Here is a 24,650-nt window from a genome sequence, read left to right on the forward strand (position 1 = left end):
AGGGGACACTGTCTACACCAACACCACTGCCCTAGCTGCCTCTTGAAGTGGTTTTATTTTGTCAGAAAACCAGAGAGTTTTGTCAGCAGGGAGGTGATGCAGCATGTACAGCAGCACTGTTTTGTCAACAAAAAACTCTAGGGTAGACCAGGCCGCAGTGGTTCAAGAGCAAAATCAGCAATCAATATTACCCAAAAACTCCTAGCATAAATTTGTTTCATTTACTACATTTAAATATGATAGGGGAAATTTAGTTTCCATATATTCTCACAGCAAAACTGACTGACCAAGTATTTTATGAGCTACAAGTGGTTAATATAGTACAAGCATCCTGACTGGTTAAATCTGTATGGTAGTATGTGCTGCAAAGAGCTGCAGGAGGCACATGAGCCTGAGATCCACATCCACATGGAAGCAGTTACAGAAGCCAGGGCAACTCACCGTAAGGAAATCGCTGAAGAGTTTCCTTCAGTTGTAAGGAGTCTCATGTCTATGCTCTTTGAAAGATGCTTCCACATATGTATGGGCAAGCAACTCCTACCACCACAGCCTCGGCCCCCCAGCAATGTGTACGTTGTCGAGTTTATACTAGCGGCACATGCCAGATCACTCAGCTACCCGCTGATATTTCTGCATGGCAGCAGGTAACCAAGGATACTATTTAAGGGATTTTGCCTACCTCTGTTAAGTGTTCAGTTTTGTTCTTAGCATGTATTAGGTTTGATCATTTTTAGGTTCAGATGTACAACAGAGAAGCTACAGTTAGGTAGCTGGCAGCCTGGGAAAGCAGGGGGATGATGCATTGATAAGTATGGCACAGGGCTAGCCCTTCCCATTGCACTTTCACCAAGTGCCAGTGAAGCCACAGCTATGACCTAACTGGGCCTTCTGCACACTAAACATCTGGTACTGACCTATACGCAGCAGGCTAGAAGGACTGAGTGCCTGAAGTATTGCTGTAGTCCAATGCTTTCAGATTGCCTGGCCAGTGTAAAACATGTCTCTGGCAGCCATTAGTTAAAAGCCCATTATCCTTCCTAAAAGCCATCTTGCTCCTTTCACGTAAAGAGTAGTTGATGCACTGCAGTATGAACTAGCTCTTCCATTACCACATGCTCAGCTGTACCAGAATCCTGCCTGCTCCCACGACTCTCCAAGGGGGAGGGGGCAAGATATGTGGGGGGAAAGAGGGGTGCGCAGGCCTGTCTCACCGGATTTAAAATAAAAACCACAAAAATCTGCTGCAGTAGCGTAGTGGAGGAAGTTTTATTTGGAAACATTGTATAACTGCAAAACCCAACAGTGGGTGCACGACTGATGCCGGAGCACAAATTTTACTACTGGAAATATGGGAGTGTTTCCAACATTTGCTGTATTAGTAAAACACAAACAGAATTCTCACACTCCAATACCAGGACAACAGCAATCTTGAGAATCAGGTTACATCCAAAGAATTCTCTGCACTTACAATTAACCCCACAGTGTAATATCTACCTATATATATGATTAATATATATAGCATGGGAAGTTGAAAATTCTTGCTCCATAATGTATGAACATGTCAAGTCTTTTATAAATAAACATCGAGTGAAGAGAAAAGTTACATGTCTAGTTCCTATTTATACACAAAGTACTCTCGGCAAAATGGGTGGAAAGTTGCACATAGGCCACTCCAAGCCCTGCAGCAGGCTTGGGGTAGCCCCCCTGTTTAATATTGAAGCACACATAGGACAGACAAGTCACAAACACACATTGCGCATTTACAAGAGACCTACTACCAAATTTAGACAACTGTACACTTTGTGGAGACCATTTTCATTCTGGAACTTGTTTGTTTTAAACGTGGTTTTGTTTGATTCTTTACATCCTACTCGAGGGCATTTACTTTGTGGAAAGGATAAGGGCAACGATGAGGCCATAGAGACCCAAGACTTCAGCGAAGATCAAGATCAGGATCATGCCCACGAATAGCCGGGGCTGCTGTGCTGTCCCCCGTACGCCTGCATCACCCACAATGCCAATGGCAAAGCCAGCAGCCAGACCACTGAGGCCCACACTCAAGCCAGCACCCAGCTGAAGGAAGCTCCTGCAGATCAAGGATGAGACAAGTTTAGTGGTGAATGATCCAGCCCTTGAACTGGGAGCTGTCAAAGGGAGAATTGCCATTTCTCCACAGAATCAGCACTGGGAACCCCCCTCAGAAAGCAAGTGATATCCCCTGCCAAGGGGGGGATGGAACTTCCCAGCTGCTTCATTTCCCAACACAGACACAGGTGTAGTCTTGGCAGACAACTAATGTCAAAAACAGTTGGGATTTCCTGTTATCAGGGACTGCAAATGCAAACACCTGACAGGACATCAAGCCCATGTATTACCAGGACACCTGCTGCTGCAAATGTGTTAGTTTAGTCAGGGGGACAGGTCCAAATGCTGGCAGCACATGAAGCTATGCAAGAGTCAAAAACTGTCCCTTAAACATTCAAGGCTCTGGCAACTATAGCTGCGTGTACATTTCCTAGGCAGTGCATCACTACTATGTACAGTATAGTAATGTCATTATGGTACTACATTCTATACCAATAGGAGTATTTGCCATACTGTCCTGAACAGCTACAATCTTTACTCTGAACAACCATGCTAATGCCATTTGTCAGGATATATGGAGTGCCAACTCCCTGCTCCAAAGAATAAAGAGTGTAATATCACTTGCTACTGCTGATGGATGACAGTAAATCCTGCATGGTGGTGCAGTCTTATTTCTAGCATCCAGAAGTTTATCATCACACTGGACAGTTAAGGTGTCCCAGTCCCTCATTAGCTTGCATAAAGATGGTTTCCCAAGCCAGGAGAGTGCTTACACAGATTCCTAATCTGGAAGGCCAGGGGAGTTGAGATTTGATAGGGGACCCTCCATTTCTAGTATCTGAAACACCTTCTGCTTTTGTTACCCAGCTAGGATTAAAACATACATTTTAGGTAGTTACAGAATGACAGGTGTTATTGCTATATTAAGCCAGTCTGTTGCTGGGCTGTCATCACTTATTGTCACAGGCTGCTAAGAGTTAGGCCTTGTCTATACCGACAAAAGTTTTGCTGGCATAAGTGCAGTGTAGACAAGGCCTTCGGCTAGTTCCAGCCTTCTTCAGGAAGCTTGGAAGAGATTGGACTTCAGACTGCACCAGGAGCAAAAAGGCAACTGTTGAGTTTAGTGTAGTTAGAGGATTCTCTTACCAACATGCTGGCATGCGCTAAAATAAGTGATACCAGGGAGAAGTTTGTGAATAATTCAAGGTAACTGGTGCATGCCAGAGCTCACAATTTGTATGTATTTGACCAGGATAAATTAGGACACCTTGTAAGGTGTTATGGATTTTAAACCATCTTCGTTTAATCAGGAGCTGTACCATAAACAAGGACTATTAAGGTCTTCTCACTGGCTGAGGACTCCTTTCTTGAGCAGTTTACAAACCATAGCGGGACATCTTTAAATGCCAGTTCATAGTAGTCTATGAAGAGATACAACCTTGCCATTGTTTATGGCCATGTGTTGAAGCGCTCCATTTTGCTCGATGCATGGAGTGCCTATTATGCCAGTGGGAACTGGATCTGAACTTTGGACCGGATTGTTACAGGATTACAAGCTATTCTATAGCTATAAAATGCTCTCTAGGTACTTATTGCCCTTACCACAGTATCCAAGTGCGCCATAAGAAGTGGAATCTCTGCAGTGGTGTTTAAGTGGTACCTAGCCATTTGACAAGGGTCAAGAGTCCCAGGTTAATTGCAGCTGCTCTTAAAATAACAGTGATGGAGTGTTGACAGGTGTAGCAAGAACTTACTTGAATAGCGTGATGCCAGGTGCAAGGGAGTTGGCAATAAGGACTGCCACTACCAGGCCATAGATAGCTATAATACCCGCCATGACAACAGGGATGATTGACTTCATGATCAGCTCAGGCCTCATGACAGACATGGCTGCAATACCTGTGCCACTCTTTGCTGTTCCATAAGCAGCTCCCAAGGCTGGAAAAGAGAAAAACAATGTTAGTTGTAAGCCTACTATGCCACAGCCATATAGGAGATGACTGTTTTCGATGCTAGCGTATCCTATTAAGTTTGACACCACTTCAGCAAAGCCCTGTGATGTTTAGCTATTTCCTTGATCTCTCATTTGGTGGGAGTGTGGAAGCAGAAGGGGAACGAAAGGAGGAGTCATTTGCCCAAAGTCATACAGTAAGATTAGACCTCTTCCAAATTGACCCTGATCCACCCATTGCACAATGCAGCTAGGCCAGTGTCTGTTCCCTTTGATTTACTGTTTAACCAGCACCTCTAGGAATCAGGACAGCCATGCCCAAGTTTGACTCAATGTCTCCTCCACAGTGCATCTAGTCAGACTACCAGCCTCCCTGCAAGCAATGGAAGTGAATGGAGTCTCCCAGCCACTATAGTTGAGCCTGTGGCTAGATCTTTCTGAGGGAACTCACTGTATTCTGGTTCCGGGTGAGGTATCAGTAAAGGGCATTAGGAAGCAGTCAGCGCTCTACACATCTAGTATGACTGTATTTAAGTGTGCCTAGGAAGGGACTTGTGATTAATGCTGGAGGCATAGTAAAGTATCCTGTGTAGCTTTACACCTCAAACCTCAATGGACACCCCTCCTCCTATTCAAGATTTAGGACTGCCAGGTTCCATTTCACCCATTCTTCCACTGTACAGAGGGGAAGTCTTCAGAGGTGTTTCAACAGGGCATACAACTGAAGAGTCCAACACACTGAACCTAGCTGCAGGAAAGTTAACTTAGCTAGTTCACATTAGAAATGCAAGACTATTACACTCCATTTTAAACTTGTCCAAGAATGATGATCTGGATCACTGTTAAAGGGAAGCCTACTGAAAGTCAAGTATTATCTATACTGCCCCAGAGACACCTGTTCAGAGGAGTGAAACTGTATTGGAAGTGTTTACACAGGCTGATGCAACTGAAGCACAATTCTCCTTTAGAAGCATAAGGATTTTTATGGTTTCCTTCCAAAGTGAGAAATGGTTATAGAGCAAATGTCTCCAACAGCAGTTTATTTGTAGAGGCTTGTCAGAATCCTATGCTGCTTACAGACCAGAAGGAACAGTTGCTGTATATAAAACTGTTCACTATTTAAATTCCCTGACTGATTCAGGTTGCCTTAGAATCTGTCAGCACCTGACAAGATGTATTTACTGCTGTCCTGTTAAGTAAATTATTCAAAAAAAAAAACAAAAAAAAAAAACCCCAGAGTTATAAAACGCAAATGTGGGGCATCTTCCTGGTATTCACTTCTGTACCTTGGTAAACCCAAGATTCCAGGTTAGGCCTCCCCTACTCCAGCCACCTTTCAATGGCTTCTTTTGCAGACTCTTGACAAATATTAACCCAGGAATGTCTCAGGATGTTATTGCTGTACTATACAGAGTATCTGAATAAAGGACTTCAAATAAAGTACTTTCTACCTTTAGCAAGCTGGTTCTTAGGGAAATTCATGCTTCAGTACAGAGGCAGAATTAGGCAACAGCTATGCTTAGAGTGGTTCAATACTCCAAGGTGGCCAATGTGTTACAAGAACATCTTTCAGATTGGTCATTAAAGAATAAAGTAGATTTTGTTTCTAATATGATTATTTCTTACAAGTTAAAGAAAGGTCAATGGACTGAACTGATCATGTTACAGCAGGTAAACTGAGTATATAAGTTGACAAAAGAATGGTCTTAAGGATGTAGCTATTTGGAAGAGTCCATGTAGTCTACATAATGCAGTTCATAGCACATTTTACAGTCGGTAAGACAACCTCTAAAAAAGTAATTATGTAATATCCAAAGGAATTAGCCTCAGTCTCAACCGAATTGGGGTTTGTGCCTTCTTCCACCAAACTCAAAGAAACCCTATTTCCATGAGGGCTGGACATCAACCCTAGAGGTCTGATTATAATTGCTTGATGTTTTCCTAGGCATTATGAACTTGTTCAGCTTGAGTTTCAAAACTTCCCAGCAGCACATTTGATGTTAGCATTTCATACGCCTAGAAATGCTTATTAAATGTGATCTCTAGGTAGCTGTTTTAGACTGGCTATAAGATGGGCCTTGAGTCCTGCTAGGCAGTGAGTCTAAGAATTAGATACTGTCCTGAAAGAGGATATGCTCTAGGAATTATCCTGGGGAAATTCTACAGCCTGTGTTATACAGCTCAGACTATATGATCATGTGGACCCAGCTGGCCTTTGTATGCATGATTGTTTGGTCTGTCAGGAAATAGTTATACAATCACTTCCTTACCATTTGTATTTTACACAAGAAATCAGCAATAATTCACTTGTAATTAATTCACTTGTCAGAATTTACATTTGAGCCTTTGATCTACCACAATTATGCTTGGTGGGGGGGGGGGGGAAGGTTTTTGCTACACCACTATGGAGTCAGATCATGGTTTTTTGCTGTCTTTGGATGCAAATCGGAAAGCCTTAAATGATGGCATTTCTAGACCCATACTTTGAGTTTAAAATATACCCCCATGAAAATACTTTGACATGTAGCTATTTTGCAGGAGCACAGAGGAGAGAGAGCAGCACTGATGGAGTCTCCGATTTCTACAGTTTCAACCTGCTAAAAACTCAGTTACCCAGATGCCATATTCTTGTAATTACAGAAGCACTTAAGTATCCTCTCATGATTATTTAAGTATGTTATTGTATGAAGTTGTGCTTTTCAAAAGCATGCTTTAGTTATGCGGACAGGAACTCAGTTTGTTGTAGTTTATTATAGGGGAGATAGTGGTTTAGATCTTGTCAGCTGCCTGCTGGTAGGATGCAGTAAGCTATGTGTATTTAGTTTAGTATATTCAAAACTGAATTCTGATTTTGGCACATTTTAGCAGAAATCTTTGCCATCTCCTAAGATTGAGAACATAACTGCCATATTGGGTCAGGCCAATGATCTGTCTAGCCCAGTATCCTGATAGTGGCCAGTGCTTCAGAGGAAATGGTCAGAATAAGGCAGTTATCAAGTGATCCATCCTATCATCCAGTTTCTAAACGTCTGACATTCAGAAGCTGAGACATGTACAGCATAGGGTTGTGTCCCAGACCATCATGGCTAATAGCCATTGATGAACCTATTCTCCATGGATTTACCTAGTTCTTTTTTTAAGCCCAGTTATAATTCTGGCTTTCACAGCACCCCGGCAATAAGTTTCACAGGTTGACTGTGAAGTACTTCCTTAAGTTTGTTTTAAGCCTATTTATTAATCTCATTGGTGTACTGGGTGTTTATTGTGTAAAAGGTAAATGTTTCTATTAATTTTCTCCACACTATTTGTGATTTTATAGACTGCTATCATATCCCTCTCTACCCTCCTGCCATCATCAATTTCCTAAGGAGAACAGTTCCAGTCTCATCTCTCCCTGTACAAAAAAACTTCTATACCCATAATCATTTTTGAATTGGAAAAGGTGCAGAGAAGAGCAACAAATACATCTTTTGAGAATGACAGGCTGTATTCATGGTGTGGGTGTTCTGTGGATTATATAGTGGCATAATGATTCTGTATAGGAGTGTTAGCTACTACACATTGAGCAGATATTTTCAGAGAACTATCTGTGATGACTAAGATCATTCTGAGCAACATTTAATTTAGAATGTATAATTTTGGATGTATAGCTAGGATAGTTTTTGAATGTTCACTACTTTGCATGTAACATGTCATCTGCCATTTTGTTGCCCAATCACACAATTTAGACCCATTTGTAACTTTCCAGTCAACTTTGGACTTAACTATCTGAGTAATTTTGTATCTGCAAGCTTTGTTTACCCCCTTAAGATCACTGGTCACTCTTTTCCAGATCTTTGAATATGTTGAACAGCACATGTCTTACTACAGCTCCTTGGGGGACCCTGCTACTTTGCTTTCCATTGTGAAAGCTGACCATTTATTCCTACCCTTTGTTTCCTGTCTTTTAACCAGTTACTGAACTATGAGAACCTTCCTTCTTACCCCATGACTGCTTACTTTGCTTAAGAGCCTTTGATGGGGGACCTTGCCAAAGGATTCTGAAAATCCAAGTACTATATCAACTAGATCAAAGCTTGACGACACCTTCAAAGAATTCTAATAGAGTGAGGCAGGATTTCCCTTTACAAAAGCCATGCTCACTCTCCACCATGTCACATTCATCTTCCTGTGAGGATTATTGTGTTCTTTACTATAGTTTCAACCAGTCTCCCTGTACTGAAGTTAGGCTTACCAGTCTAATTGCCAGGTTTGCCCCTGGAGCATTTTTTTTTAAAGTTAGCATTAGCTATTCTCCAGGCATCTAATACAGAAGCTGGTAAACAAGAGGTTACATATCACAGTTAGTAATACTGCCAGAGCTCTTGGGTAAATATCTGGTCCTAACACCCATTTGTATGGAGTTGCAGAAAAGGAGTTCTAAAGTTGTACAGAGATGCTCACTAACTTGCCAGTCAAGACATCGCACTGAGTTTCCCAGACACTGTGCAGCTTAAAAATGTGCTGATCTTGTACGAGTCCAATTTCATTTTCTGCAATGCAGTGTACAATTCCAGCAGGCAGGCAAAAGTACAGCTTATTCTGGAAAGGAGGGGTTTAGCATCTCTAGCATTTGGCAGATTTGTGATCAAAATGTACTGCCTCTCACCTCTTACAATTAGCATTCCACAGTGGTCGTCCATCTTTCTGTAAAGAGAATATTTCTCTTGCCTACAGATTCTTCCTGGACAGCTTCCAAGTCACTCAGCATCAGCTTAACGCATTCAGCACCAATTAGGTCAAGTTTTCACCAACAAATGCTCAGGCTGCAAGCAGTGTCAGGGTTTGTAACCAGTCAAATCTGACAGATATTGGAGGGGGCAAAGCTAATCCAGAATAGGGAACACAAGTGACCACATTTAGTATGCAAACAATACCCAACACAGATGATTTTGCATAGCTGTCCTGTGGCTAGTATGTGTGTGCTAGTCATATGTCAGTACTTACATAACACTGCACTGGTGGTGTCACTTATTACCATTGGCAAGTGGTTTGTACAGTTTTACTGTAAGCCTGTGCTTTAATGCAGGAGGGCACAGAAGTCACCTAAATCTTATCACTCAGCATACACCAGTTGTTTCAGGTTGATCATATTAGATAACTGATTTATGTAATTTTTGCAGGCAGGCTGACTATCAATTTCTCACTGGGGCAGATTAATGAAATCTGGGGCCCTAGAAGGCCAACAGAAAACTGGTAGTTAAGACATTTTAGAGTCCTCCTCTCACCCCCCCCCCCAATTACAACATAAGCCCTACACCTCTCGTTGAAGTGGTTTTATTATGTTGGCATAGCAGAGGAGTTAAATCAGTGGGACACACATTTCAGTATGTATACCTCACTGTTTTGTTGGCAAAACTCTAGTGTAGATAAGCCCAAAGATTAGGTTTAGAAGAACTGTCAGTTTTCTAGTTCCTTTTCTATACCTTCCTCTTCCAGTCTTCCTGGGAGTTTAAAGTAGGAACTCTTCATAAAAAGAGAAGAGTTTCTCTCCTATTGCTGTGTGATAAATCTACAAATGGGGGGGAACAAGAATTATATAAAAAGCTATAAAGAAAAAGTTATTTGAAAGATTCTGAAACTTCTAAAGTTTCAGGACTCCTGCCCCAAAATGCTCCAATTCACCTCAAACTTGAAGAGCTATTTAATGGCAGGGAGCCCTTAAGAAGTTTTATATTAAAACAAACTTTAGAGCCTGAAGTCCAGGCTAACAGGCAAGCGGGCTACAAACCCTTCAGCACTATAGTAGCAATATGCCTAATTAAGGCTGCACATTATGGATTGTGACTTTCTGCACTCTGGGGCCCCCCACAGCATCAACACCCCCCCTTGAGGCAGTTAAGATTTAGTCAGGGGGTATTTTTAATAAGTCATGGACCATGAATTTGTTTATTGCTTATTTTGTTTTGTATCACAACCCAACCATGACTTATTAAAAATAGTCATGACTAAATCTTAGCCTTACACAATTCTCAAAGCTGCAGTCTCTTTAGTCAGGCTTACTGACTACTCTCCTGGATGGAACAGGAGAAAAGTTAATACACTAGTAACTCATTATCAGACTCATCTACATTAATACCTCAACTACAACACTAAGCAGTTTACTTCTGTCCACCACTAATCATCAAGTCTCAAGTTCATTAGACTAGAAGAAATCCTTAATTTCTATACACATTCCAAAGAAGTCGAGTGTTTGCAAGAGCAGTGTTAGTTAAGATTTCCCCCAAACAGCTCATTTGAGGGAAAAAACACGCTTATGTTTTTTTAAAAAAGGATTTTCCAATCAGGTCTCTGGAATGAAAGCTACATATGAAACTCAACTGAGGCAAACTCAGATTACAGTTTTCATCTAGAGCGAGTTAGAGGGAAGAGATCTCACTTCACATTTGGATTATGTCATAAGTGAGTCTAGGAAAGGATTTGGAGCCAGATGCTGGAAGGTTAAGATAGTAGGTCATCTACCTGCAAGTAGGCAGGTTAGCTTACAAATGAAGACTCATTTCAGCAAAATGCTTGAAGCTTTAGGTCTCATTTATCTCAACCTTCTCATTTCCCTCGTTAGAACAATCTGATTGTTCTAAGGAGTTATAGAAGTATAGTACAAGTGCAATATACCAGTTCTCCCTTGAAGTACTGAGGGAAGTGGAAGCCAGTTACTTATAACTCAAGATCATAGTAACCACTTAGTTTATCTGTTTAAAGGCAGTCATTTAAGGACTCATCAGGTCAAGCATGATGTGTTAACAAGCGTGTGAGCAAGGGCCCTCTCTTGCATCACTTAACACCCACTAAGCAAGCCTCAGCCTGCACCCTTGTACACCCCTCTGCCCTCTATTTCATCTGCCATTTCTAAGAAGTTTGTTCTTAGGCTAAAGTCTGGGAGTCTTAGCCACTTGGCTATCCTGTAGATCAGTGTTTCTCAACCGGTGGTACGCATACCACCGGTGGTACTTCGAAGAAGGCTGGGTGGTACGCGAGCTGTACCGCGCCACCGAATCCACCTCCAAAAGCTCCCCCTCTTCCGCCGCCACGAAACCCTGCCGCCACCGAAAGTCCCGTCCCCTCCCACGAAACCCTGCTGCTGAAAAGAGGCAAACGGTGGCAGGGTTTCGGCAGAGAGCATTGTTCCCCCCCATGTAACCCTGCTGCCACCAAAAGTCCCCCCTTCCCCCCCCCCACTTTTTCCCCAAGTGGTACTCGGGTCAGGAACAGTCAGATCAAGTACTACTTGACCTGACTGTACCCGACCCAAGTGGTACTCAGGAAAAAAAAGGTTGAGAACCGCTGCTGTAGATGCTTCTCCCCATCTGGGATTTAAGTATGCATATGCCAGACAGTCCTACAGAGAAGTGGATACACTGCTTGCACATAGACTTGCTCTGCCTGTCACCATTTATCCACTCCAATTAATGGAGAAGCAACAGGACAGCAGCAGTGCAGTTCCAAAGCCAGAACATAGATCAGTGAGGTGAGCCACACGGACAAGTCATTTTCTAGCTGACTTCAGTAAGTGTTAAAGCCAAACTAGTGGTGATCTTGCAGGATGTCAGGCATATTGCTAATTGCCAGGGCTCAAGTATGCTTAGTATTTGATTACACGATCTAGTTACATTCCCTGGCACTGAAATAAATGGAGGACCCTAAGATTTTGAAGCATGCTTGGCCAGTTCTAGAGATTTAGAGCAGCAGACAAGTCCACTTGGGTCTGCATTTAGAGTGCTTAAGTACTCTTGGGTAATAAGGGCATGTACTACGCTTTCCACACAGACTCAACTGCTGTAAAGAGTTCTGTGTATAGTGAGGTATCCTAATAAATATCCCTATGACAGTTCTGCCAACATACAGGCTGTACAACTGGTAGGTTTTACAAGCTTTTGTGCAGTATTATTTCAGGAGATACCAAGCAGGTGCTCAATAGTTTTGTTCTCATAGCAAACTATACCATTCTTGGCTATATTAAGTGTACAGTAGGAGGTACTATTTAACTTGTTTGAAAAGTTGCTTGACACATCAGCGAGTGGACTTTTGGACTTGGCCTTTTATTTAACAGGCTTATTGACATAGGGCCAACAAGGTCAGGTTGACATGATCCTTTAGGGGTAGAAAACTCCCCTCTCAACAGCTTGAGTGAAGACTGACTTTCCTGTTGCAGTGGTGAATTTCCTTTACAAGTCTTAGATCAAGAGGGACTTGCTGCTAAGCATACAGGGTTTGAGTTAAATGAGCAGAAGGTCTGAATACCAATTATGGTAGCGTATACCCAATGCCCCCAAGGGGTGTAGTGCACTCTTAGTGGCAGTGGTAAAAGCCATCCTCTTGCTTGTAAGGGAGTCACCTGCCATCCCTTGAACATCAAACTCAGGCCCTGTCTACATGAGGAAGTTGTGCTAAGGTCACCAATTCTGGCCAGCAAATGAATTCTCTCTCAAAATTAAAGTCAAAAGTTTGGCTATAGCTTAATCCAGAAGGCAGGATCTCCACATGAAAGGGTACTAAAACAAGATGTTTCTAGATACTGACAGGAAGAGAGTCTTTTCAGAGAAAAGCAGTCACATTCCATCCCTACTCAGCTAAAGACCTTACACAAGATTTTCATTCCTGAAGTACAAGTAGCTTGTCCCAAAGGAAGAGGAAGTTAGAGGCAAGCATGAAAAAGAAACACATCCTTTAGTTTTCAATAAAAGGGAAAGATGGACTTAAATCCTAGGCTGTCCAGAGGACTAGGAACTAAAACAGACACGACAGACTCCTGCATGGGGAAAGCATAAGAGTCTGGCTTCAAGTCCTGAAAGCAGAACCATGTTAGTACTGACTACAGCCAGAGTTCCTTATTCAGTGATTGGCAGTTACTCAAAATATAGAGAACAATCCATGTAGCTGCTATACATGACTGCACACAATCCTCAGCCAGGCTGGATCTGAGGCAAGTCAGCACCTGCAAAAAGTCCTGATACTGCCCTGGAGGTTTAGGGTAGCCAGGTCAGACATACGACATGCAGTCAGCCATGGTTCTATAGCGAGTTTGCCAAGGGAACAGGCGTTTAACAAAGCCAGAACTGAGCAGATTAGAAGAAGGCTTTAGTCTGCCTTTGAGTAGCATTCCCAATGACGCCTCACCTCTGAAGGCCAGTTTTAGACCTTAGAACTTTGGTCTTTCCTCCTGTGCAGAAATCCAGAGAGTGAGAATCCTGCAGATATGCCATCTTGACTACAGTCATGTTACTGGGCAGTTGCTAGATTCAAGAAAGTATATTTCCATATTAAACTCAGTTTCCAAAACTTGAGTAGTTTAGACCCTCAGTCTCTGCTCTGGGAATTAAAATTTAAGTTATTTAAAGTCATCAGCAACAGATCATTCAGATTGAATCAAAGTGAGCTCTGAATGTTATTAGGAACAAATTACACTATTTACTACAGTGTTGTAACTATAGCCTTACAAGCTAGAGATTCTACATTAGCAATCATGCCTTGCTCCATTTAGTGTTTTACAGCAAGATCACCTTCCATTTTCAGGGACAGCAGCTGTGTGGTCCTATCCAAAATGCACACACCACAACTAGTAAGACAGCGCAAGTTCTAGTGTGGCGGGCATTTTACAAACTTACTGCAAACCATGTGATCCACCAAGTTTGAAAGTGCTGATAAAAGTGTTACAGCCTAGGATGGAGCAAACCTGAACACAACAGGCGAGTAAGGAGAAACTAAAGCCAAGTCTCAGAAAGGGGCTGTTCCATTCAGACTGGCCCCCAACTTTCATATGCTATCACAAAGCATGTGAAGTCAGGTGTTGGATCCTTTTGCTGTTTCCTTCTTTGGAAATTCCCCATGACAATCCTGCAGAGACTCTGAGCTTGCACCTGGTACAGGTCACAGCAGTCCATCTACTAGCAGCAGGCCATCATGAAGTCAACACTGGCATTCTGCTCTTCCCCAGGGAAGACTTAGTGCAGGAGATCTTTCACGTAGGCTTGAGCTAAACTATGAAGCTTGTTACCAGCCATAGCTTGTCCACACCTACACAAGCAACCCATTCCTTCAACCTCAGCTCTCCTATCATGAGGCATTTCTGTACTGTAAATTCACTTCTGAAATGGTATTAACCAATTCCTCTGTTCAGTCCAAGTCACCTTACACTTTGAGTGGACTCAACTTTCCACAGGCTTGTCTGTCTCTCTGGAGGCTCGTGTGCATAGAAATTGTCCTACAGAAGTTACACCCACTCTCATACTAATCAAGTTCAGCTGTCCAGGCAAAGATGGAAGAGACTGATACTACAGTGATGGGTCTATGTGAGTATCACTGTTAAAAATGATCAGAGTGAAAATTGCTAATCAGTCAAGTAAACCAATAAGGACTATGAACAGTAGAAAACATGAGATTTTGGGACAAGAAAAGGGGAGAGGATGCTGTACTAATGGCTCAGCCTGCTGTGGGACAGATTGTGATGCCCTACTGACTCCACTGGGGCTTAGAAGCCTGGAGTTGCAGCACCATGAGTTGCTGCTGCAGAGGCTCAGAGGAAGGTTCTGCACTGAGAGGTTCATTTGGAGGGTGAAAAGATAGGACTCTGGCTGACTTGTCTAAAGGGAACCTCAGGTCAAAACAATAAGAGGAAAGATTTAAAAAAACTGATTAAATCCATCTTAACGGTCAATAGTAGCAGCAAGTTTGCTTCATTACTTTTGTTGGCTGCTAAGCTACCAACCTTTGATGCAGAACCCTTGTTTTCAACTAGTCAGGGCCTTGTTTGACAGAGAAGGTACAACCTTCCCTCATTGATTTACAGCAGGAAAGTGAGGCAATTAATGAAGAGTAGGCAGATGCCCATCTTTTGCCTAGATTCTGAAAACAAGCCAGCCAACTGTTGCTGCTTTAAAGTTTTGAAACATTTGTCTTTTCAGGCTAGTCTATCTACTGCAGACAGCTACTTCAATGCTCTATGTGCATTCAGAAGCGTTACACCAAGTGTTTGTTAGTCTAACATGCCCTTCCTGTATTATTGCCCTTTGCCCAGTCCTACAGTATACACTGCTGTGAGAGGCAGAGTTCAATGGTCTAAGCACAGAATTAAGAGACAAGAATTTTGAGTTCCACTCAGATCTGCCACTCACATAGCTCAATTCACTCCTTTGAATGTGCTAGCAGGAGAAACCAGCCTCTGGCTTTAGGCAGACTTGGCTATTAGCAGCTTAAGAGCATTCCATGACCCTCCCATGGTCACAGAAGATGCCTGCAATCCTGAAAGGCACCCTATGCTCTTTAAGTTACTACAAACCATACATTCATACACATTTTAATAGGTATGGCATCACTGGAGAATAAAACATTGCTGGCATGACCTGGCAATATCTCAAGGAGACTATTAGAAGCACAACTGCAAGCTATCTCAATACAAAAGAAAGATTGGCTTCTTACTCTTCTTCCTATGTGCCTCCATGAGGACCTCCTGAATGTGAAAAAAATCAAAAGAATCCAACAAGAGTGGAAACATGGACAAATTGTTAAGAACGAGTACAAAATAGCACAAGCATGTAGGAAAAAAATCAGAAAGACTAAGGTGCTAAATGAGTTACTTAGCAAGGATCAAAAAGCAATAAGATCTTATAAATACACTAGTAGCAAGAGAAAGATGAAGTGTAGAGTCCTCTATTTAGTGGGGGAAGACGCTAATAATGGATGACATCAAGAAGGCTGAAAAGTTTAATGCCTAGTTTGCTTCAATCTTCACTAATAAGTGAAACTGTGACCAGATACTTAACACAATTAACATTAAGGGGGAAGGAATGCAAGCCAGAATAGGGAAAGATCAGGTTAAAGCATAGTTGTGTTCATGTCAGCAAGGCCTGATGAAGTGCACCCTACAAAGTAACTGAAGCAATCTTAGAACTGTTTGCAATTATCTTTGAGAGCTCATGGAGGATGGGGGAGATCCCAGAGGATGAACTTAGTACCTATTGTTAAAAATAGGGAAACTGAAAGGACCTGGGGAACTACAGACAAGTTAGCCTAGCTTTGATACCTGGAAAGAGATGGAAACAAGTTAAATAGGTTTGTAAGCACCTAAAAGTAGTAATAAGCAAGATGATTTGTCAAGGACAAATCATGCTAGACACCCTAATTTCCTTTTTGATAGGGTTACTGGCTGGCCTAGTGGATGGGGAAGCTGTTGATGTGACATTGCTTTTATTAAGGCTTTTGGCAGTCCCACACGACAGTCTCAATGTAACTAGGGAAGTATGGTCTAGAAAGATAAAGTTACTATAGGGTGGTTACAAAACTGGTTGAAAACTGTACTCTACAGTAGTGGTTCTCAACCTGCAGTCCAATCAGCATACATCTGCAGCCCAAGTAACATCCTCAAGGGCTGTACAGTTAGTGTATCTATATTGTGTGGCTGCAGCCCACAGGACAGAGCTGCATATGTGGCTCACAATGGTCAACAGAAGAGAACTACTTCTCCAAAGATAATAGTTTGCTGTCAAACTGGAGCATGTACCTTACACAGTCCTGCAGAGGTCTGTCCTGGTCCAGTACTATTCAATATGGTCATTAATGACTTGGACAATGGAGGGGATAGTGTTTATAAATCTGTAGATGACACTGAGCATGAAGGGATTATAATCATTTTGGAGTACAAAATTAGAAATTCAAAGTGACCTTGACAGGTCAGAATCAGACTGAAATCAACCAGATGAAATTCAATAAAGGCAAGTGGCAAAGTACTACACTTAGGAAGGAAAAAATCAAATGCACAAATACAAAATGAAGGATAACGGGATAGGCTGTAACACTGCTGAACATGATCTGGGGGTTATAGTGGACTCATTCAACTTGTGATCAACTGTGTGATGCACTTGCATATGAGGCCATATCATTCTAGGATGTATTAATAGGAGTGGTGTATTAAGACATGGAAAGTAATAGTCCTGCTCTACTCAGCAATGGTGAAGCCTCAGCTGGAATACTGTGTCCAGCTCTGGGTGCCATGCTTCAAGGAAGATGTGGACAAACTGGAGAAAGCCTCGAGAAGAGCTACAAAAAAAGTGAGAAGATTTAGAAAACCTAATCTGTGAGGAAAGGTTAAAACGAGGCATGTTTAGTCTTGAGAAAAGACAATGGGGGTGGAGGGGAAGGGAGCAAGGGAAAACATCTTCCAATATGTAAACCACCATCCTCTTTATAACAGCCATGAATTGTTCTGCGTTCACTGAAGGTAGGACAAGCCATAATCATCCTAAGTGCAGCAAGGGAGATTTAGATTAAATATTAGGAAAATCTTTAATTATAAGGACAGTTTGTTCTGAAATAGGCTGGGGAGGGGAGGGGAGGGGAGAGGAGAGGAGAGGAGAAGAAAGCAGGGTGTAGTGGAATCCCTGTCAGAGGTTCTTAACAGATGGTTAGGCAAACTGCTGTCAGGAATGGTCTAGGTTTACTTGGTCCTTCCTCAGTGCAGGACTAATGACCTCTTGAGGTCCCTTCCAGCCCTACATTTCTATGATAGTGTTTCCACCAAGATGACAAGTTCTAATGAGCTAGAAAAAATTTTTTAGCCGTGCAGATTCATTGAGGTTTAGCCATCAAGTGTGACGAAATGACCAAAGCAGTCCTTGGATGCTATGAATTTATGGTAGTGAAAGAACTCAGCAAGAGGACAGATTAGCTGTAAATGAGCCCTTGTTTGATACAAATTTTGCAGCAATAACGAAAAAGGAAGTAATGTGCTGAAGATTAGACATCAGCTATTTCTGAGATATAGAAGTAGCATTTCCTCCCTCCAAAGTCTTTCATCTACTTGCAGTGTAGCAAAAGAATGGTCTTGTGTCTAGGACAAATTCAGGAGATTAAGTGAAACTGCATATAGATTATGGTCTTAAATTATGATCAGGGTTGAAAGTGTTCGTTAAGAGTAACAGAAGTCTCAGACTCAGCAACCCTCCATCATGAAGTCTCAACTGGTGAAAATGCAGAATCAAGCTGCTTTGTCTGATACCTTGCCTCTATTTCCTTTTCTGATGGGCAAGGATGTGTTGCAGGAGAGTCATAACATGGAAAGGATTATATAATGTGACTACTCAACAGCATCTGACTTTTAGCCACCCACATTTTTACACCCTGGAAACCAAGAAAACTATTTAAACCACAAGAAGTGATTGAAGTCTGCTCACCAAATTAGTAAGCAGTCTGAAGTTATCCAAGTACATGAAGGACAGGTCACAGTAGTCTCCAGATGACACTAGAGGCCACTGCAGTACTAACTGACCAAAACAAGTTATGCTCACTATTTACTATAATCAGAAATTCATGTTCAAACCCCAAACAAATGACTATATGCAATACTGTTTCCACATCAAGCCAGGCAGGACAGAACGAGCCTTGAACATGTTTACTAAAGACAGAAGTCTCTGAAACATAAGCCTTACAAGAAACAGATAGCACACAAGACTAAAAGTGAGTCTAATTTGACTAAGAGTTAATGTAACCTATCACATCTACTGCATTAGTGGACACTAAGCTCAGACATTCTTTATGCAGTCTTAAAGGCACTGCCTCCCTTCCCACACAGACTTGCTCACTTCGCCTCTAAAGCTGGTTTACTTTGAAGCAATTAATATTCAGGCAAGAAGAACTGGAACATACTGTAGTACGAGATCCCAGTTAGAAGCGCTATATGACATTGCAGAGTTTAATACTACCTTGAATCTTTAAGTCTGCATGTTCAATAACAGCTCAAAGGAACAAGATATTGCCTCATTTAGTTTAACCTGAATTGACAGGAACATCAGCAAGACTCAGTTGATTACCAGCAGTTCAGAAGCAAGCATGGAGCTAGAAAAGTAACTTTGAATTAGTGAAAAAAATCTAGGCCTAGTATAAGTCTGTATAAATGAATGCAGCTTTCCAGAATTTAGTTCATGATACTTCCCTCCTTATAAGAGGCAGGTATAAACTCCTAACAGTAGTATGAAACTGTAGGCTATAGGACTCATTTATAGAAACTTGGTCAGAGTTAATAAAAGCATGGCTAGTCTTCACAGCAAGTAATCCCTTAAATCTGTGGGTAGGGCTAGGTCTCACCCGATAGGGCCTAGTAATGCTCACAGATCAGGAGCAGGTTTCCAAATAGCTGTTTGGAACCTGGGCCTCCAAGCAACAGGGAGATACTGTCATTACGTAAAGGTGAAGAGCTCAATACCTACTCCAGGGAAGCGGTATTTGGCAGCTAGCATTCAGGCGCCTAACATTTGTTAATGCCTAGTCACCTGAAGGGTGATGAGGCATATTTTAGTGAGCTGAATGTAAAAGTGATGCAATTAGGGAGACAAGGTGAGTGAGCCAATGTCTTTTATTGGACCAACTTATGTTGGTGAGAGAGACCAGCTTTGGTGCTTACACAGCGTGACCTGAAGAAGGGCTCTGTGTAAGCTCAAAAGCTAGTCTCCTCTCACCAAAAATAAGTTGACCCAATAAAGATATTAGCTCACCCACTTCTCTCCCTAGTATCCTGTGACTGACATGGCTACAACACTACATAAAGTGAAGCAATGAAAGTTTCACCTATATACAAGGGATACAGAGACCAAGAATTACTGCCTGGGGAGCTCTTCAGGAGTTTGAGACCTGGTCTTCACCTAACAACTTAGGTGGACATCGCTCAGGGGCATGAAAAGTTCAATCCCCACTCCTCAAGCAAGAATTCAGCCAGCCTAAGCCCCAGTATAGATACCATCAGGTCAATGGAAGAATTCTGCCAACATAGCTACCACCTCTCAAGTTGTGGATTTACTATTTAGAGATAGAAAAAAGCCTTCCTCCACTACAGCAAGTATCTACACTACAGCAGCATAGCTGTAGATGAGTAGTTAGAGGGAACTGAACCCCTCCCTAAAACTCAACAGAACCACCTACTCTTCCAAAATGGAGGTCTCAATGATTTAAAATATATTTCTTTGGGTTCTGAAATGAAGCAGAAAACTTGGATAGCCAACCCCAAGAAATTAAGGTTGCCACCTTCTGTTTGAGAGTGCAGTCCTCTTCATCTCACTTCTGCTTCTTTCCCAAGGAAAGACCGTGTTCCTGCCATCCCCCCTCCCCAGCCTTATAAGCCATCCTCTGGCAGATAAGGGTTAGTCAGCCATCCAGAGCTACATTATGCAGGAGTCTGACTGGGGGCAGAGTTACTTTTATATACCCAAGACTGCAATACATTGCCTTGACATGACTATCACTGATGATCCAGAAAACTGTGTTTAAGATTTGGAGATGACCCACTGGCCCACCCTCCCTTGCAGCAAACAAGTCAGTGATCCAGTATTTTTTCAGCAAGGACAGAAGAGCAATACATTTGTGTCAAGCACTACTATGCAGGCTAGCATCCGTGTGCAGAACCCATGAAAGTATCCAACAGGGGAACTAAAGGACAGGGGGCGGGACGACAGAGGGTAATTATGCCTGTGAACACTCAAAAAAGGACATCACCAATGAATCAATAAGGAACTGTCTACCTCTTGCAAATGTAGGTATGATATATTATGGACTAGTTGATACCAAAGTATCATCCATTCAGCAAGGATGACCTTCCACAAGCCTACTGGTATAGCACAGATGTTTAGCAGCTAGATCATGTTTTAGTGCTGGTGACCAAATAAAGAATGAGCTGTTCAGTGTGCAATGTACATTGCAAAAGAGCTTAACAGATAATCAAATAAAATGTTTAAACAAGTTTAGTTGTACAAATTGTGGAGGGTCAGAATTAAACAGCACTCCCAAAATTCAAGAGTTAAAGCATTTTTATAACCATTAACAAATTGTCAACATTGCATATCAAAATATACAAAATCAATATCCTTAAATTAAACTGGTAAGTTCTCAACCAATATCTCACTTTGCCTAAATTTCAATCAATGAAATTTTGTCCATTTGTGTGTATAGCAAAATTGATGTTTACAGATGTTTACCAATAAAAACCAATCCTGCCAAGCCTAAATTTTATCTAAAGTTTTTTTTAAGAGGCAATCTCCCATCTACAACTGGAATTGTAGACAGGCTTGTTAGTTTCTGCTTGTGGAATGATCTTTAAAAAGGTAAATTCAGCTGCCTAGTTAAGGAATATTTACATCTATTTTGAACCAAGTAAGGATGATTTGTGCACATTGTATGTGTCAGACACTGAAGTAAAAAAGGCTAGTCACAGCTGGGAATAGTTGAGGTAGTAATGCAGTGATTTACATACAGTCAGTGGCCTTCGTCATTTACAGTTGTGCTTTAACAGAATTAAATCCAGACTTTTCAAATGCAAGTTAGTATGGAGCTAATGTAGCCCTGTGTGTAGACTAATGTAGGACTGGGTGATTGTGCAAGCCTATGAAAGATTTATGGCTTTGAGTTCCATTAGATGTTTTGTGATCTGTATAAGAAGGGGCAGAGAAGACAGACAGCTCTAACTTTGTTTCACGTAGCTTTTTATTCTACAATGAGAAAAAATTCCCAGAAGATCACAACACAATAGTGACAGATTTGTTTACTGCTGTGATCAATCCTAATGACTTAGATTTGGTTAAAGACCACATACCTCTGAAGAACAAGTTGGTTAACTAAGGTTTAAATTTTTACTGATATTTAGAGTCAAAGTTTAGTTTGTTAAGTACTAAGAGAAAAAGTTAGTCCCTACCCTTAAGAAAGGGATGTAAAGTCACATAATTTAGGTTGGATGGAATTTAGTTACTTGTTAAACCTGACTACAGCTTCATAAGCCTGTGACAAGAGTTACTAGTAGTTGTATGGGCTTCTACAACTGACCCCTGTATCCACAGACAGCTCTGGTGTCATCCACCAAGTCAAACTGACCCAAAATGGCTCGTTTTTCTTGGTAGCCAGTGGGTTAGCTCATTAGTTAGGACACCAGGGCAAATATTTAGTTTCTGTAAATTTAACCTGAGACCAGCTATTGTAGATCAGCCACTTCCCTGGAAGCTTTGCAAAGAGGGGCAGGTGAGCAAAGCAGACCCCAATAAGCCACATGGTAACAGCACCCTGCACAGCAGCACTGTCCTGACAGCACATTTGCTGGGAAGAACCCTGAACTGAGCTCACTGCACCAGGCACCCTAGGAAGGTGGGCCCGGCTGGCTGAGGCCATCCGCATCGGGCCCTTTGCTACAGAGCTCGCCCTCCCCAGCCCCCTGCAGCACGTGACCAGCCGGGGGCTCCTCACCAGCTGACAGGCTTCCCAGTGACGTCAGCCCCGCAGACCCTCTGCGTCTCGCCCTGTAGCCCCTCCCTCCGGAAGCGCCGAACGTCCCCAGCAGCCCGGATGGAGTAGTGGGAGGGCTGACGGCAGCAGGCGGCGGAGAGAGCCGAAAAGCTTCGGCCGGGGGGAGGGGAAGCCCTAGCAGGCGACGGGAACGGCAGGCGCGGCAACGCGCTCGCCCCCGCGATAATACCCCGAAGGCCTGGGGGACCGGAGCCAGCCGGGGAGCGGGACAGCAGCGCCCTGGCTGCCCCACAGAGGAGCCGCTCCCGCATCCCCGGCGGCTTGGTGCCTGCCTCCCCGGACACCCCCCCCCCAGCGGGCGGCGCTGCCCTGAGCGCTCGAGGAGCGCGGCTGAGGAGGACGAGGAGCCCCCAGCCGGCGAGAGCCGCACGCCCGCCCTCGAAGGCACACTCCCAGTCCAGTCCAACCCTCCGCCGACACCCCCGCGCTGGCTGCCGGCAGCTTGCGCCCCATTTCCCGGGGCCTGGCAGACCCATGAGCCCCGTCGTGGGCTCGTGCAGCCTGTGCCGACGGTCCGCGGCTGGAGAGAACCTCCCCTCCCACCGGGCAGGGGCGCAGGCTCCTCCGGGCAGCCAGCCCCACGCCCCCAGCCCGGCGGGGGAAGGGAAGGGGCCGAGCCGGTGTCTCACCGCTGAAGACCATGGCGGCGGAGGCGCCCATCACGGCGAAGAAGGAGGCGTACTCGGGAGCGCTGCCGTCGGACATGGTTGGGCTGTGCTGGGGTCTCCTTCTCCTCCGGCAGGGCTCAGCGACAAAATGGCGGAGGCTGGAGCCGCAGGCGGGTCGGGGGTGGCGGCGGTGCGGGCGCTCGGCTCGGTGGCTCCCCTCTGACGTGCGCTGCCTGCGGACGCTGCGCTCTAAATACCCAACCACCGCAGGACAAAATGGCGGCCGCCGACTGTTCACGTGACCCGCCCGCCGGACCGGAGCCTCCTTCCGCCCCGCCCTCTCGGAGATCATACCACTCACAGCCAGGAGGGTTTCACTCCCCACTCATGGACAGGCACACGCCACTGCCCATCCTACAAGACCGTCAACTATATTATCCCCCATTACAAACCAAACAGGACCCCATCCGTCTGTCTCCAAGTGGCGTGAGGGAGGCATGTGAATATCACCCTCCTCCCTCTGCCTTGCGCAGATGGTTTAGTCCACTGCCTACTTTCCTTCCTCCTGACAGAGGGTTCGGTCGCGTCGGCCACAGCTGAGCGTGATTCACTTCATATTAGCATAAGGGGCGTGTCCATCACATCAGGCCCCGCCTCTATTCTGGCTAGGTGGGTTCGCAACGGCCATGCGCCGCGGGCGGGGCGCGCGCGCTCTGGGGTCTAGGGAGCAGCAGCAGGACGTAGGACCGTCCTGGGCTAGGCAGGCCAGTCCCGATTGCAGAGCACGTGCATCCCGCTCCCCTCAGCCCGGGCCAGAGACTGCTGCAGAAGCCTAGAGTGTGAAATGTGGAGTTCAACACTGTCCTTATTACAGCTGTAGGCGGCAGTGCCCTGGGCGCCTTATGTCAGGTCCCTGCCCTGACGAGATTACAGTGCCCACAGGCAGTGTGCATGCAGACAAAGGACGGATGAGGGTGGATAGGCAGTACAAGGCTGTGCTGATTTTATTTCTTTGGTTTAAACTGGGGACACCCCTTCACTCCCTCCCCAGGAGCCTCTGCTGCCTCCACCCCTACCCTTGAGACTGGATAACAATCCTCCATTCCCTTCACTCCTGCCACTGAGGCTGGAGGGCGGCTGCACCCTCTCCAGCTGCCGTACAAACCACGTTGAGGAACAAGTCACAGTTGGCGGAATGTGGCCGCAAGGGAAAGTCCATCTGGACCGGGGTCTGGCTGGGTGAATAATACTCTTCAGAGAGCCCCTCAGAACCTGTGGCTGACTGTGTTGTGGGACTTCAAGCAAGAGTGGTCTAAAGGAGTGGGTTGAAGAGCTTTGTTCTGTTCTGTTCAGGTTCTTATACTGCCCTCATCACCATAAAGTTGTCCCCCATTGCCACCCTGCTGGTGGAGAAGGGAGATCAGGCTGATGGGTGCCCCCATTAGTGTGGGAAGGAAATGAGAGTTTCTTCTCACCAAGAAACCCTTCTCTCTCCACTCCTGACTGGGAGGCAGGCATCCTGGGTTGTATTCTTAGCTCTGCCACTGACTTGTGTGCAATTTTGGCTATGTCACACAGCCTCCTTGTGCCTCAGTTTCCCTGTTAATGAAATAGGGATAACAACAGTCATATGGCATTTCTGCACAAAAGATACCCTTATCATCCCCCCCCCCCAGGACTTCTGAGATGCCCTCAGT

General features: G+C 44.0%; 1 protein-coding gene across 1 annotated transcript; it reads right to left on the reverse strand.

Annotated features, from left to right (window-relative positions):
- Positions 1–1,247: 1,247 nt before the first annotated feature.
- ATP6V0C (ATPase H+ transporting V0 subunit c) lies at positions 1,248–23,247 on the reverse strand. The gene is made up of 3 exons (XM_067551446.1): positions 22,975–23,247; positions 3,840–4,023; positions 1,248–2,086 (listed from the first exon to the last, which is right to left on the reverse strand). The coding sequence occupies exons 1-3, from the start codon at positions 23,048–23,050 to the stop codon at positions 1,882–1,884; spliced, it is 465 nt and encodes a 154-aa protein (XP_067407547.1). The 5' UTR covers positions 23,051–23,247; the 3' UTR covers positions 1,248–1,881.
- Positions 23,248–24,650: the final 1,403 nt, after the last annotated feature.

This window comes from Emydura macquarii, unplaced genomic scaffold (genome assembly GCF_026122565.2).
Source record: "Emydura macquarii macquarii isolate MOO-44397 ecotype Brisbane River unplaced genomic scaffold, CSIRO-AGI_Emac_v2 contig_1348, whole genome shotgun sequence".
Lineage (NCBI taxonomy): Eukaryota > Metazoa > Chordata > Testudines > Chelidae > Emydura > Emydura macquarii.

Bases quoted from the DNA above. Each gene is read 5' to 3' on its own strand.
- ATP6V0C (XM_067551446.1), bottom strand. From the start codon at position 23,050: ATGTCCGACGGCAGCGCTCCCGAGTACGCCTCCTTCTTCGCCGTGATG. The intron at 4,024-22,974 runs GTGAGACACCGG...TCTCTTTTCCAG, and splicing joins CGCCGCCATGGTCTTCAGCG to CCTTGGGAGCTGCTTATGGA. The intron at 2,087-3,839 runs GTAAGTTCTTGC...CTTGATCTGCAG, and splicing joins CCTGGCATCACGCTATTCAA to GAGCTTCCTTCAGCTGGGTG.